At 49.5% G+C, this 14,799-nt stretch overlaps 1 protein-coding gene across 2 annotated transcripts; it reads left to right on the top strand.

Moving 5' to 3' along the window:
• Positions 1-278: 278 nt before the first annotated feature.
• Positions 279-13,023, top strand: LOC119364567 (probable amino acid permease 7). 2 transcript variants are annotated; one of them, XM_037630052.1, is made up of 8 exons: positions 4,807-4,900; positions 10,546-10,678; positions 10,800-11,033; positions 11,147-11,240; positions 11,392-11,603; positions 11,703-11,836; positions 11,967-12,194; positions 12,310-13,023. In XM_037630052.1, exons 2-8 carry the CDS (start codon positions 10,609-10,611, stop codon positions 12,709-12,711), a joined length of 1,374 nt encoding a protein of 457 aa, XP_037485949.1. In that variant the 5' UTR covers positions 4,807-4,900; positions 10,546-10,608; the 3' UTR covers positions 12,712-13,023. The 2 variants fall into 2 exon arrangements, with proteins under 2 accessions (XP_037485948.1, XP_037485949.1); XM_037630051.1 differs by lacking the exons at positions 10,546-10,678; positions 10,800-11,033; positions 11,147-11,240 and adding exons at positions 279-366; positions 507-743.
• The last annotated feature ends 1,776 nt before the right edge of the window (positions 13,024-14,799 follow it).

Raw genomic sequence — 14,799 nt, 5'->3', positions numbered from 1 at the left:
GCAGCACCTCACCACACCAGTGTGCAGGCCTACACGCGGCGAACACTCAAGGAGCCAGTCACAGCTGAGCCGCTCGCGCATGCGATTCCCGTTAGTACAATAAGCCTCTTTCCTCGTCCTCTCGATCCACCGCCGCATCAGTGCCTCCTCAAATAACAGCTGACCGATCGAGCCACCATTTGCCAAGTTTTCCAATCAGTTCAGTGAGTCTCCGTGATACGATTCCCCTTCCGTGCTCTCCGCCGGCCGGCCGGGAAGGGAGCGGAATTTCCCCGACGATGGCGTTCGGCGAAGGAGGCGGCGATGCCACGGCCCCTCTCATCTCCTCCGACGGGCAGAAGCGCCATCTCAACATCGTCAGGAACGGTGAGCGCCCCGCCCGGACCGAACCTCATCCCCGTCGATCGATCGATCGATCGATTTCTTTGGATCTTTCTCTCCCGATGCGTTTGGTCGCCGATGTGTTGTGACTCGTGACGGTGCCATTGGATTGGATTGGAATGCAGGGAACGAATGGACGGCGTCGGCGCACGTTATCACGGCGGTGATCGGGTCCGGGGTGCTGTCGCTGGCGTGGAGCATGGCGCAGCTGGGGTGGGTGGCCGGGCCGGGCATGATGGTGGTGTTCGCCTCCGTGACGGCGCTGCAGTCCACCATCTTCGCCGACTGCTACCGCTCGCCGGACCCGGAGCACGGCCCGCACCGCAACCGCACCTACGCGCACGCCGTCGAGCGCAACTTAGGTACGCAATCCACGTCCCGCCCGTCCTTTTCCGTTTGTTGGCATTTTTCCTGTCCGACTGTTCCTAATCCAAATCTTCAGACAAGATGATAATTTAGTTAATGAGCGTGTAGCTGTATCCGCTCACTGTTCGCCGCGATTGAGTGACAGTCTGACAGAGACAACATAGCCAGACATTGGGCATCAAGTCATTAAACAAAGATACAGTACCTTTCTTAGGGTATTAAACAAAGCTACATGTGTTACACAAGGGGGCGGGGGCGGGGGGTTATGAAGTCACGTCTCTGTTCTGCTTCTCTTGCTCTGACTGGTACCTATCCAGCCATTGTTGTCTCTGTCACCCATGGCGTTTCTGTACCGTATAATCTTCATTACTTCTGAGACGCCGATCATAACTAGTGGTAGACGATCGATCACCCATGGTGAGACGAGCACCACTGGATATAAGAGATCTATCGAAGAAGGCTCGTGAATCTCGCGGCTGGACCAGGCATTCTATGGAGCTCACTCGACTCACGGAGAGCACGTCAAAAGGGGCGCGAAAACGGCTTGGGGGCACGTGGTGGACGCGCACGTTCCTAATCCAACCTCCCCGCGATTGGAAAAAGTCCATTTTAAACCCTGAATTTGTAGGGGTTCGGCGAAATGAACCCTCAAGTCGAAATTCCGGTCGATTACACCCTGAACTATGTAATCCCGGTTTAAATCGAACCTTCGGGTCGTTTGGATGGCCGGGATTCAGACATTTCGCAGAGGGCGCCCACCAGCTCCTGCTGGGCCAGCCCGCTTTGTTTCTTCGGTTCAAAAACAAAAATCCGCAAAGGGCCCTACACTCTGCTCCCTGCTGGGCCGGCCCGCATAATTATTTTCGTCAAAAAACAAAAAAAAAACCGGTCTGGCTCAAACACGAGACCCCATGTTGGTGTTGTTTGATCGAAAAAAAAGAAACTTCTGAACTAGAATTTCAAAAATAAAAAAAGTTCACAAGTTTTATTAAAAAAAGTTCACGGATCTAGAAAAAGCTCAACAATTTTGAAAACAAGTTCATGGGTTTTCAAAAGAAAATTCCATGGATTTGGGAAAAAATCACAGTTTCTGAAAAACAAACTATTAAATTGAAAATGTGTTCGTTGATCTTTTTCTTTATTATTTCTTTTTATCTTTTCTTTTTTCTTTCATTTCTTTTTCACGGATTAAGGAAATATTCAAGGTACTTTCCAAAAATTTCACTCATTTATAAAAAATTTCATCTTGTATTAGAAATTTGTTTAGTGTATATAGCACAATTGTTGAATATTTTTTAGAAAATTGTTCAACATATATTACAAAAATGTTCATCTATTAATACTTTTTTCAAAAATGCTATCATATATTTGCCGCGAGTTTGAATTATCTTCCACACACCTTTTTCATTTTTGTTCGCGTTTCCTAAAATGCGTACAATACAAATTTTGTTTGCTTTCTAAAAAAAGTTTTTGTTTTAACTTTTATGTCGCTAAATTAAAAAAAATCCTGTTATATATTTTCTAAAAATACTAAATACTGTTCACAATCTAAAAAAGTGTTCGTGTTTTTCATAATTTGTTTGTTTTCCTGTTTTTTTTAAATTGTTCGCGTTTTTGGAATCTGTTTGGGGTTTGCAAATTTTGTTCGTGTTAATTTTTAAATCAGAATTACAAAACATCTTCACTTTTCCAGAAATATGGAATACAAAAAAGTGCGGTATCTTAAAACTGCTTGCAATTTTCAAGAAATATTTTTGAAAATGTTTTCCAATCTCAACTGTTGTCTATTCTTATAGATTTCTGCACCAACATTTTCAAGTTGTTGTGTACGGTGTAGTGGCTAATGGCTCGTGGTTTGTCTAGGCGGTCGTGGGGTCGAGTCATGGTGCTCGCTAATTATTTTTTTCTCGCGGAAAGGGAAGCGAGACAACAGGCGGCTTGCTGGGCCGGCCCTGTCGTGCGTCATGTGCGTCGATTTGCTGACATGCCGCTCCTTGGCCCGCCAGCTAGGCAAATCCCGGTTAATTTTTGCCCGGTTTGATTTAGACCGGGATTACATAGTTCAAGATGTAATCGACCGGGATTTTGACTTGAGGGTTCATTTCGCCGAACCCCTATAAATTAAAGGTTTTAAATGGACTTTTTCCCCGCGATTAGGGGCACGAAAACGGCTTGGGGGCACGTGGTGGTCGCAGTACACGAGTTCGTGTTTGGGACTGAGAGCAGGACAGCTGGCTATGGCTAGCGGCAGCGGGACTGGCAAGCAAGGTAGTCGCCGACTCTTTTTTTCCGAGAATGTGCAGCTGCCGCGTGGCGCACCAGTTTGATTGTGACACCAACTTGGTTCACACACCTGGTTCGGCCATAATCAAACGACACACATGTGCCCACATTGTTGGAACCTACTCTATTAGCACCGTGTTTTTGTTTCCAGTACACCTCAGTTTCTAAATGAGTTAATAACACTTTTAGTACATAAACTTGCACGGTGCGTACAAATTCATACATAAAGTTGAAAAATGATACAAAGTAGTCCAACAACTTGTGTTTGAAGTACATTTATATACATTTCCGTCCCTAGTCGTTATCTCCCTGTTAACTCTGCGTGGTCTCTAAGTATGGGGCCCACCTGTAAGTGGGAAATGTTCTTAAAAAAATTTGTAAGTGGGAAAAGAGGAAGGAAAAAATAAAGAAGAGTTGTGCTTTGCTCCCGCAAGACTAAAACTCGAGAGTCCGCGACAAGCTAAAGATTCTTACTGCTTCAGATGGATATAGTAACTTTATATATCTTTCAGAAGGAAAATTGATCTGAATAAAAAACTATGCACCGCACGCGAGCGACACTTTAGCTTCAAGCAATTGTTTGGCTCACTGGTCCATTGAACCAGGCGTGTTTTTTTTACAAACCAGGGGTAAAAACCAAGCCGTTGAAGGATATTTTCGAAGTTTACTGATTTCCTTTCCGAGTCCATTCGTGAACGAGAAGTAATGACCAAACGAATCAAAAACCGGCTCAGGCATTTCATCAAACACGTAGAGCGCGGGGTGAAAATATGGGAGAGTTTGACGTACCGGGAAGCCGTCTGGTGGCGGCAACCTGGTCGGCAACGGTGTGTGTTGGGGCGTCCGGTGGCGAAGCACTGAATTGGGATGGCGGCGGAGCACCGATACCGGTGGAAGTCCGGTGACGGCAATGCAGAGGAGGGTGAACAAAGAGGAGAAAAGTGTTGCTCAAGCAAGGAGAGGGGATGCAGATATGACCGAATTGGCGCGAACACCAGCGGTCAGTCCTACTTGGCGGGCATGCCCAGGCGCGTCCGGGACTCCTCATATCCGCCCCCATATATGGCCTGATCTGGAGAGTGCCGGTCAGTCCGGACGTTTGGGCCGGATATGGGTAGCACGGTTGGGTGGCCTTTTTTGATCCGGATAGTGCCCAGGCAGCCCGTCCGGACGTTTAGGGCAAGTATGAAGGGTCCGATTATAGATGCTCTCACTAAAGAATACATCCTAATTTATAGTGCCTCAAAAACCAGCTGATGAGCCAGTAGAGGGGCAGTACGTCCGTAAAAATCTGAACCGGGAGTCACGCCGGTTTGGTTTCAAAAATTATATGAAGAAAGAACAAGAACAATTCTATCAATTATATAAGAAGGAGACCATGACAAATTAAACAGCATGTAACAGTTTGTGCACTGGCTAGCCTCTCTATGTCTCTTTGGTTCGAATACCGACGGCTTCACTTGTCAAGTAAACAGAGATAACAGCCTGGACGGAAATGTATGTGAATGTACCTCCAACGCAAGTTATTGTACTATTTTGTGACATTTTTCAATTTTATGTATGAATTTGTACCTGCCGTACAAGTTCATGTACTAAAAATGTAATTAACTCTTTCTAAATGTAAGCCGTTTTAGCAGCTTAAATTGAATTGAACTGCCGTAACGTCTCACATTTAGGAACAGAGGGTGTATACTATAGTACTCCAAATGAGAAAAGTTTAGTTCCTAATGGCTGGTCATTTCTGACAGAAAAAAATCATGCTGTATTATTTGCCAGGTAGCGGCAGCGCGTGGGTGTGCCAGTTGTTGCAGCAGACAGCCTTGTTCGGCTACGGCATTGCCTACACCATCACCGCTTCCATCAGCTTCAGGTACATTACTTACTTTTCTTCTCATTTCATGCCGCTCGTTCTGCAAAACCACATGTTTTTTTACACCTTTTGCCAAGATAGGCCCGGCCGTCTTTTCTTTAAGTGCGAGTGGCTCAGCTGTACTGACTAGTGAGTGTTCGGTTGCTGCCTTGTTTTTTTTTTCGACCGTCGCGTTCGCCTACCAGGCTCCCCAGAAAGGCCGGCCACGCAGTTCCACCCTCGGGCCATCCCATTTTCTTTTTCTATTGAGGAAAACAGGCCATCCCAGCATGTATGGATTGGGCCATCTCCAGGCCCAAAGTGGCCTCGAGTAAGTAAACAACTATGAATTGGGCCGGTAGGAGCTTAGCCCGTTTCCAAATGTCTGCTCTACAATTTCTAATTTCTAATTTGCCTAAAAAAAATGCTCTGCAATTTCCATCAACGTACACATCAGTGTTCTCTCCCCGCACTGGCGTTCTGGCCGTTTTCCCTGGATGCCATTATCAACTTGTCGCCTCCGGGTTGTCACGATCTATCTGGTGCTTAGCATGCGCGAGAATGTCGTGCCGAATTTGGCCGGAAGGGTTGTTTTTGGACCGTCAAGTCAACAAAGCAGTTCAGAAAAACCTACTGTACCACCCCAGCATGTATATCTGCAAGCTTGCACTAGCAGCGGTAGGCTCCCCGAAAGTCCAAATACTCGGACTCTATCAGATCAAGCCAAGAGTGACGCCTCCTAGTGACCAACTGACCACTAGCACGTTCCTGAGTATGGCGCTTGCAAGAGAGTGACCGTGGAAATGGTACCAATTCAGTAAAATTGTTCGGTATTGATATCAAGTATGTACGTATTTTTAATTAAAATTTGGTTAGGTGCATCAAATCGAGAGGTCTTACTTTCTTTTGGGGGTAAAATACGTAAAATTTAAGGGACTGCCCATATGGTACCTGAAAACGTTGTTTGCATCGGCCACTTTTCTGAGGACCACTAGGTCTTGATCCAACGGCTAGAAATAATTCAGGCACTGTTCATTCTTAACCTCATATTCTTTCTCCTCCGTGCAACCGCCGGCCTCCGCCCCCCTTGGTCGGCGGGCGGTGCCGCGTGTCGCCACATCGTCCCGCCTTCCCCTCGGCCTCCCCCCATCGTCGTGCTAGCTGTCGCCCCAGCGCCCCCTCCCCCCCTCTCTCCCGCGTGCACACACACGCGCGCACTCATGGCAAGTTTTGGACTCGCTCCCGCCAGCTTCCACTTTTGCACAGCTCGGCCTTGCCGTCGCCAGCGCTCCCCATGCCGTCCTGACCTTTGGCCTCACGCCTCATGAAAAAAGTGATTGTCGCACCTAGCATTTAACAGACACGGAAAATTTTATCAATCACTTAGGGCATCTCTAACAGCAATCCACAAATTTCCTCCCGCATCCGTCCGCGAACAAGGGGGCCAGCCCGCGCGCATGGATGCTGTAGGATGCCATCTAGCCGCATACATTTCAATCCACATTTAAACAAACCGGATGAAATTCATGCAAAACAGCCGATATTCATCAAAACTCAGATAGAAAATAGCATAAATCATCCCTACCATAACATGTAAATTAAGTCTATTACAACAATGTCTCAAATTCGACTAGATCTCGGATGTCTAACAAGTTTTTCATCAACGGATCATGTCGTTCCACACATACTCACCCTTAGCTTCATCTAACAGCGTATGCACGTAAATAGTTGTCCCCATGTGTTGTGCTACACCACGACAGCATGTGCGGGCTACATATAATGTGTAGACCAACATTGAGTGAATAAATAATCAACAAGTTGAGCAATAGGAAGCAAAACTTATGATCTCATCCTCTGCCGTGTGCAATGGCCACCTTGCCTCGAGCTAACGAACCACGTTGCAAAACTTGGTGACGCTGATCTGGATAGTGTGCCAACGATACGATAATGACCTCACGTTACATGGTTGAATGATGTACATGTCGTAGGACGCAATGTGCTTTCGTGCGTGAAATGTTTGTGCACTTGCTGCCAGAAGGCCTCCCATTTGCTCATGCCTATGAAATCCGCGGATAGGGCCAACCACACATCGCACAACAACTCAGCATCCATGGTCGAGTAGCTCACCACCTTTCGTACTCTAAAAAACAACATAGCATTTGAAAATAAAGCTCAATGGCATTTGATCGAACACCCGCTGAGCGTGGTGTCCGCCATGAAGATAGTCGACCGGGGGGAGTATACCTGGATATAAATGTCTCCAGGGTGGACATCTCCGTCGTAAAGACGAGCGGGCGTGTCGGTGCTGGTTGCGGACGTCCGACATGTCTCTGTGGCGGCCGAAGAGGTACAACAACGACGATAGATGTGGAGGGTGCGGATGGAAAGTAAGGGGAGAAGGGGCGCAGTGGAAGGTTGGGTGGGTCGGGGGTGTCGAAGTCATACGTTTCAGGTGTCCGGACTCCCGCAAACCTCCCCCATTTTGTCCCCAATTTGTGGGAGAAAACGTGTCCGGACCGTCCCGCGAATCAATACAAGCCCGCGTTTGATGGCTTCCACGCTTCGAACGGATGCGTGCGGTTTGTGGGTCCGCTTTGAAGATGCCCTTATACTCTTGTGTGTCAATTTATATTGCTACTTTAGCCATTTTTCTTAAGCATTCTTCAACATTTACACAGCACCGTGGCATTTTCATGATCATGCATAATTATTGACACATTGACTATAAAGCTTGGAGACAAGATCATAAGCGATTTTGTGATAGACATGGGCAGTCACTTGCGGCCAAATTGTAGCATAGCATCCCACGCGGAAATGTCTTTCTATGCTCCAGTATGGTCCTAAGAGCATCTTCAGTCGCGTCCCCAGAACGGCCTTCCCAGGCGTATTTTTTGCGTCGGCGCCGAAAAAATGGCCCAGTCGCGTTCCCAGGACGCGGAATTCCGCCGGCTCGGCCCGTTTTTGCGCCCGACGCTCGCAAGCTGAACCCGGCGTACTGGGGGGCGTTCGGGGGCTCCGGCGTAAGGGAAAAGCGTTCCTAGGGTCACATTGGCAGGCGAAGAGTCAAGCCATCCGCCCAGATTCGCCTCCTACCCCCCGTGCTCGGCCGCTACTCTGTGCCACCCTGCCGATCCCGGCGTCGTCCACCGCCCACAGCAGCTAGGGGGGCCATCTCCTGCCGGGAAAAAGAAGGGGTTTCGTCGAGGCAGCCGCTTCGCCGCCGTCCGGTCACCTTTTCCGGCGTTCCGGCTGCGCAGGGCCTGTACACTGGCGGGCTTGCGCCCACCTCGCCCTCAAGGTGTTTGGTGAATTGCCCGGCCCGGTGATGGACTTCGAAGATGAGGAGGCGCTCGCGGTGTTGCTGGATGAGGAAGCCCAAGCCGACGTCCAGGAGCAAGAGCTTCTCATGGTGCTCGCCGCCCTCGCCGGCCTGCTGGCGAGCAGTGAAAAGCCGCGGCGAGGTGGCTTGGCGCTTGGGCGGGTGAAAGCAAAGAACCGGCATCGTCTGGAAGGCTACTACATGCTCTACTCGGACTACTTCGCCGACGCTCCATTGCACGGTGAGAAAACATTTCGGCGTCGTTATCGGATGAGCCGAAAGCTTTTCCTCCGGATTGTGAATTCCATCCGGGAGTTCGACAGCTACTTCAAGTGCAAGAAGGATTGCACCGGCACACTTGGATTCATCTCGATCCAGAAGTGCACGACATCTATGAGGATGCTTGCATATGGAGCTCCCGGTGATTCACTCGACGACTATGGGCGCATGGCCGAGTCCACCACCAGCGAGTGTTTCTACAAGTTCTGCAGGGCAGTGGTGGCAGTGTTTGGACCGCAGTACTTGCGAACACCCAATGCGGAAGACACGGCTCGGATCTTAGCACAGAATGAAGCTAGAGGATTTCTTGGGATGCTTGAAAGCATCGACTGCATGCATTGAAAATGGAAGAACTGCCCATTTGCTTGGCAAGGGTTGTACAAAGGCGCCAAAGGCGGTTGCAGTGTGGTGCTTGAGGCAGTGGCCACACAGGACCTCTGGATTTGTCACTCTTTCTTTCGGATGCTAGGAACTCACAATGACATCAACGTCCTGCAGTGCTCCTCAGTCTTTGCCAAGCTTGTTGAAGGTCATTCTCCTCCGGTGAACTTTGAGGTCAATGGACGGCAGTACAACAAGGGATACTATCTAGTTGATGGCATCTATCCGAGATGGTCGACATTTGTGAAGACCATCTCAAACCCTGTGCCAGGAGGCAAGAACGTCTGGTTTGCGAAGGTTCAGGAGGCTTGCAGGAAGGATGTCGAGCGGGCATTTGGTGTGCTCCAATCTCGATTTGCTGTTGTCCGGTTCCCTGCTCAGACCTAGTCAAAAGATCAAATGTGGGAGATCATGACTTGCTGTGTCATCTTGAACAACGTGATCATTGAGAGCGAGTAGGAAGAGCCAATGTTTGACTGAACCATATTACAAGTAGGGTCCTCTTGTCCAAGTTGATCACCAGCTACCGGCAAACTGGACTGACTACCTCAATATGCGTCAGGAGATCCGAGACCCACAGGTGCATCAAGAACTGCAACACGATCTGATGGAGCACTTATGGAGGCTCAAGGGCGAGGCCGGGAATGACGCGTGATGATGAAACTTGAGTTTTTATTTGTTAAACTATATAATTTGTATTGAACTATTTTGTTGAACTATTTGACGGCGTGAACTATTTGTTAAACTATTTGATTTATGTGATGAAACACGCCGAACTATGTGACAAACTAATAATTTCTATTTGTATGTGAAAATTCACGCCGAAACACGGCGAACCACGCGCGAATATGGGCTGATTCACACCGATATCGGACCGTTTTTTGACATAATTGGGCCGAACATTGGGCCGAAATCAGCGCCTGGGGGTGACGGCCGGGTGCTGAACCGCCCCAGCGTCGAGTTTATCGCCGGCGCACCCTTAGACTGCTCTTTTTCGGTGCTCTGGGAGGTCGAACCGCTGGAGATGCTCTAACCCCTACGGCCCTACCTAGAGGTGCAGTTCAATGGACCAACCGGCTCCACGGGCATTGGCAGCCCACATGCGTTTTCGGACTAAACATAGCCCCTGATTATCTTCAGATCCAAACGCCATCACTACACCGGTCCGGATCCACCAGAGTTTATCCCGCGATCCTCGATCAATCATATCCGCATCCACATTTCCGTCACATTCTTGTTTCAAAAAAGCATTTCCGCCCCATTTCGGTCGATACAGAAGATACTCTTATCAGATTCACAGATACTCGCCCAAGCTGACCTGCATATCTCCAGTGATCCGGCTTCACTAATTCGGGCAACGGAGGGGGCGCCGCGGTTTTCGCTCTCGAGAAAAAAATACGGGATCCGCGTCCAAAAGAAGCGGACAAAATCGCGATGGCGATGGCACCAAAGATTCACGCACTGGTCAGCGGAGGCTCACCGGCATGGCGATGTCTGTCTCGTCTCGTCTCCGCTCCTTCTCCACCCGCTCGCCACGAACCAGACAGTCAAAACCGATTGAGAAAGGAGCAACCTACCCGCTACGTCCCCGCGGGACCCACACACCCACAGCCGCTACGTGCTCGCTCCGGTCGTGTGCCGCCGTATAGCTCCGCGGTTCTTGGCTGAACCCCATTAATTTTCCCAGTCTCTTCCCCGGCAAGCGGCGCGAATCTTGGCTTAGGGCGAGCCTCTGCGCGGTGCCGGGGCAATGGCGGTGCAGCACTCCCTCCAGGTGATCGACGGCCGGTGCGACGACGACGGGAGCCCGCCCCGGACCGGTATGCATGGCGGCACCTCCTCCTAACACGCGATGCGCGGTTGCTTATTCGTTTGCTTACTCTGCTGCTGCTGCTGCTGGCCCGGCGACCGGCGTGTCCTGTCGTGGTGTTGCTGCTGCAGGGACCGCGTGGACGTGCGCGGCGCACATCATCACGGCGGTGATCGGGTCTGGGGTGCTGTCGCTGGCCTGGGGCGTGGCGCAGCTGGGGTGGGTGGCCGGACCGGCGTGCATGCTGTGCTTCGCGCTCGTCACCTACGTCTCCGCCCCCCTCCTCTCCGACTGCTACCGCTGCCAGGACGCCGAGAAGGGGCCCAGGAACCGCTCTTACATGGACGCCGTCCGCTTCTACCTCGGTACTACTCTAGCATCAGCAGTTCAGCATGCAAAGCCTGTTCCGTTCCATGAGCTTGTGCCTGTGCTGTGGTATTGTGATTTGATCGGTGCATCACTGTGGCAACGTACTCAGGCAAGAAGCAGACCTGGGCTTGCGGCTCGCTGCAGTACCTGAGTCTGTACGGCTGCAGCGTTGCGTACATCATCACCACCGCCACTAGCATCAGGTAGCCGCCGCCTGGCCGCCTCGCCGGTCATCCATCAGTTGCACTGCAGCGTCGGTCGAGCAAGAAACTATAGTGAACTAATTTTGTGCTCGTGGTACGTCGTGGCGTTCGGTTTACAGCCATACTAATTCGATCGTTTTGCTTGCTGCAGGGCGATTCTGAAGGCCAACTGCTACCACGCTCACGGGCACGACGCGCCCTGCAGCTTTGACGGCAGCTACATGCTCATGTTCGGGGGTGTGCAGCTCCTCCTCTCCTCCATACCGGACTTCCACGACATGGCGTGGCTCTCCGTCCTCGCCGCGGTCATGTCTTTCTCCTACGCCTTCATCGGCCTCGGCCTTGGCCTCTCCAACACCATCTGTAAGTGTTTCCCGGACCCGGCCAGCCAGTCAGATTACGTAGTTGCTTATCTCAGTATGAACGTTGAAATCACACAGAGCTGACACGGTTGTTCTTCAGCTAACGGTGTCATCAAAGGAAGCATAACGGGTGTCCCAATGAAAACCCCTCTCGCCAAGGTATGGCGCGTCTCACAGGCCATCGGCGACATTGCGTTCGCGTACCCGTACTCCTTGATCCTCCTAGAAATTCAGGTAATACGTCCACTCCTTAGTAGCATCCTGTCTTTTTAGAATTGCTTATTTGGTAGTACTGTCAGTAAACCAGTGAGCACAATGACACGTTGTTTTGTTTCGCTCGTGCATGTGCCAATACATACTGTAGGACACCCTCAAGTCGCCACCGGCTGAGAACAAGACGATGAAGAAGGCGTCCATCATCTCCATCCTGGTCACCACCTTCTTCTACCTCTGCTGTGGCTGCTTCGGCTACGCCGCCTTCGGTAACGACGCACCGGGGAACCTCCTCACCGGCTTCGGCTTCTACGAACCCTACTGGCTCATCGACTTCGCCAACGCCTGCATCATCCTCCACCTGCTCGGTGGCTACCAGGTACTACTACTACCCAAAACCCTGAAACTGAAACTTCTTCAGGCTGGTTTTATTACAGAATGAAATGAAAAACACGAGCAGAGCTCTGAACTGATACGAAACAAAACGAATGCAGGTGTACAGCCAGCCGATCTACCAGTTCGCAGACAGGTACTTCGCGGAGCGGTACCCGGGGAGCGGGTTCGTGAACGACTTCCACACGGTGAAGGTGCCGCTGCTGCCGCCCTACAGGGTGAACCTGCTGCGGGTGTGCTTCCGGACGGCGTACGTGGCGAGCACGACGGCCGTGGCGCTCTTCTTCCCCTACTTCAACGAGATCCTGGCGCTGCTGGGCGCGCTCAACTTCTGGCCGCTGGCCATCTACTTCCCCGTGGAGATGTACTTCATCCAGCGGAAGGTGCCCCGCTGGTCCACCAGGTGGCTCGTCCTCCAGGGCTTCAGCACCGTCTGCCTGCTCGTCAGCGCCTTCGCGCTCGTCGGCTCCATCCAGGGCGTCATCAGCCAGAAGCTAGGCTAGTACAATATATATGTGCTCACGATAGAGAGATTCCCCTTCCGGTTGGAACTGGGTTGCTGCTTTTCCAGTAGTGTAATGGCTATGGAGAATGTCACTACCGTGTTATAGCGACAGGGGAGCATTAGGTTTCTCCCTCCGTGGCGATGAAAACAACGAAGTACAAAGCATCTTGTATCTGCACGAGCAGGACCGCAGTGGCACGCCGTTTTCAGTGCCTTTCTTTCTGGCTTGTGCATTGGACTGAAACCTGTACACATGTTAGATTAGATTTGCCAGGTCACTTGAGAAGAATGTTGGGATGATTTTCCATAAGTACTTCATGTCTGCATCTAATAACTGGTTCAGACTGCCTGCTCATCCAGCATGCATAAAACATGCGCCTGCAGGGTCGACTTTACTGAAATGATGGGAAAGAACATGATCCAGGGGGGGTTCTTGGGATTGCTTTGCCTGCCCTTGGTGTGCTTGATGACAAGGGTCGCAGAATAAAGTAGCAGCCTCATCTCAAGAGTGTAATGGCAGCGTGACGCATATAAATGGTGCTACAGTACTGCTGGTGGTGTAAAGATCCTTGTAAAATAACTACGCCAAGAGTAGTCTATCATCCGGAACCGTTCGGTTCTCTTGGGTTGGAGGCTTGGAATACTTTCTGATAAGACACTCTATGAAAAAACGATAAGAGCATTTACAACCACATTTGCCTAATTTAGCCCCTTATATGTCTACACACAATTTGAGTTCACCCCTTTTATGTTCGTTGTTTACAACCATCCCCTCATTTCTTACCCCCATATCCATACAAATTCATGTAGTGTTGATCACGTAAAACCAAATCCATACAAAGCATACATTAAAAGTTCAGCATATTGCATCGGACAACCAAAAGGGACCACAATTCATCACCGTATTCTACTAAAACTAAACTATAAATAAATTTAACTCGGAAATGAGAAGATTCATCGCTTAGCCTTGCCCTACCCCTTGCCATCGGCAGTGGTACATGGTCAAGATAGCGGCAGTGACACATTTATGGGGAATTGAGGGTTATGGTTGTAGATGCTCCTTTGGCAAGTGCTAGGGTGCTGCCTAGGTGGGGAGTGATCACACTCCTGTGGTGTGGGACTCTGATGTTGACCATAGGCCAAAAAGTAGCGGTTTTAAATTTAAGAAATGGTGGATTACCAAGCCTGATTTTAAAGATTTGGTAGTAAAAGCCTGGACTAGCAGGTGTAATAGCAATAAGCATGTGGATATCTGGCAGCACAAGGTGAGGACATTTCGAAAACTGGCCAGCGGCTGGAGTAGGAATATAGAGGATGCCCTTAGAAGAGATAAGAAAGAGCTGAGAGTGGAGACTTATCTGATAGTGATAGAATAAGGATGGATGAGATCCTTAAAGAGTTACATGAGGTCTGGGATGTAGAGGAAATTAAAGCTAGGCAAAGGTCTAGAGATAGAGACATCTTGGAAGGGGATAGGAACATAGCTTATTTTCAGGCTGTGGCTAACCAAAGGAGGAGGAAAAAAGTTATTCATGTTCTGGAAGGTGATGAAGGTCCAACTAGTGATAACAAAGGGATGCAGAAAATAGCAGTAGATTACTAGAAAAAGTTGTTTAGTTGGGAACCTAGACCAAACATAAATCTCCAAGAGGACTTCTATAATGCCTCTGAAAAGGTGACCATAGAGGAAAATGCAAAACTAGCAACTTCCTTTTCTGAAGAAGAGATTAAAGCTATCGTTTTTGGATCTTATTCTGATGGGGCACCTGGGCCTGATGGGGTCCCTTTTATGTTTCATCAAGTTTTATGGGATGTGGTGAAGGGAGATTTGATTAGAATGTTTAATGCCTGGTTTGAGGGTGATCTTGATTTGTTTAGGCTTAACTTTGCTATGATTACCTTGATCCCCAAAGCGAATGAAGCAATAATTATCAATAAGTTTAGGCCTATTAGTTTGCTTAATTGTTGCTTTAAGATTTTGACAAAAGTCTTGACTAACAGGTTGGTTGTGATCATGGGAAGACTGATTTCAGGCTTCTAGTCTGCCTTTGTAAGGGGTAGATTTATACTAGAGAGTGTTGTAACT

This window comes from Triticum dicoccoides, chromosome 2B, assembly GCF_002162155.2.
Source record: "Triticum dicoccoides isolate Atlit2015 ecotype Zavitan chromosome 2B, WEW_v2.0, whole genome shotgun sequence".
NCBI classification, from domain to species: Eukaryota; Viridiplantae; Streptophyta; class Magnoliopsida; order Poales; family Poaceae; genus Triticum; species Triticum dicoccoides.
This window is presented reverse-complemented; position numbering and strand designations above follow the sequence as displayed.

Excerpts from the sequence above, each read along its gene's own strand:
- LOC119364567 (XM_037630051.1), top strand. The coding sequence starts at position 279 with ATGGCGTTCGGCGAAGGAGGCGGCGATGCCACGGCCCCTCTCATCTCC. Across the intron at positions 744-4,806 it reads CGCCGTCGAGCGCAACTTAG|GTAGCGGCAGCGCGTGGGTG; the intron begins GTACGCAATCCA and ends ATTATTTGCCAG. Across the intron at positions 12,195-12,309 it reads ACCTGCTCGGTGGCTACCAG|GTGTACAGCCAGCCGATCTA; the intron begins GTACTACTACTA and ends AAACGAATGCAG.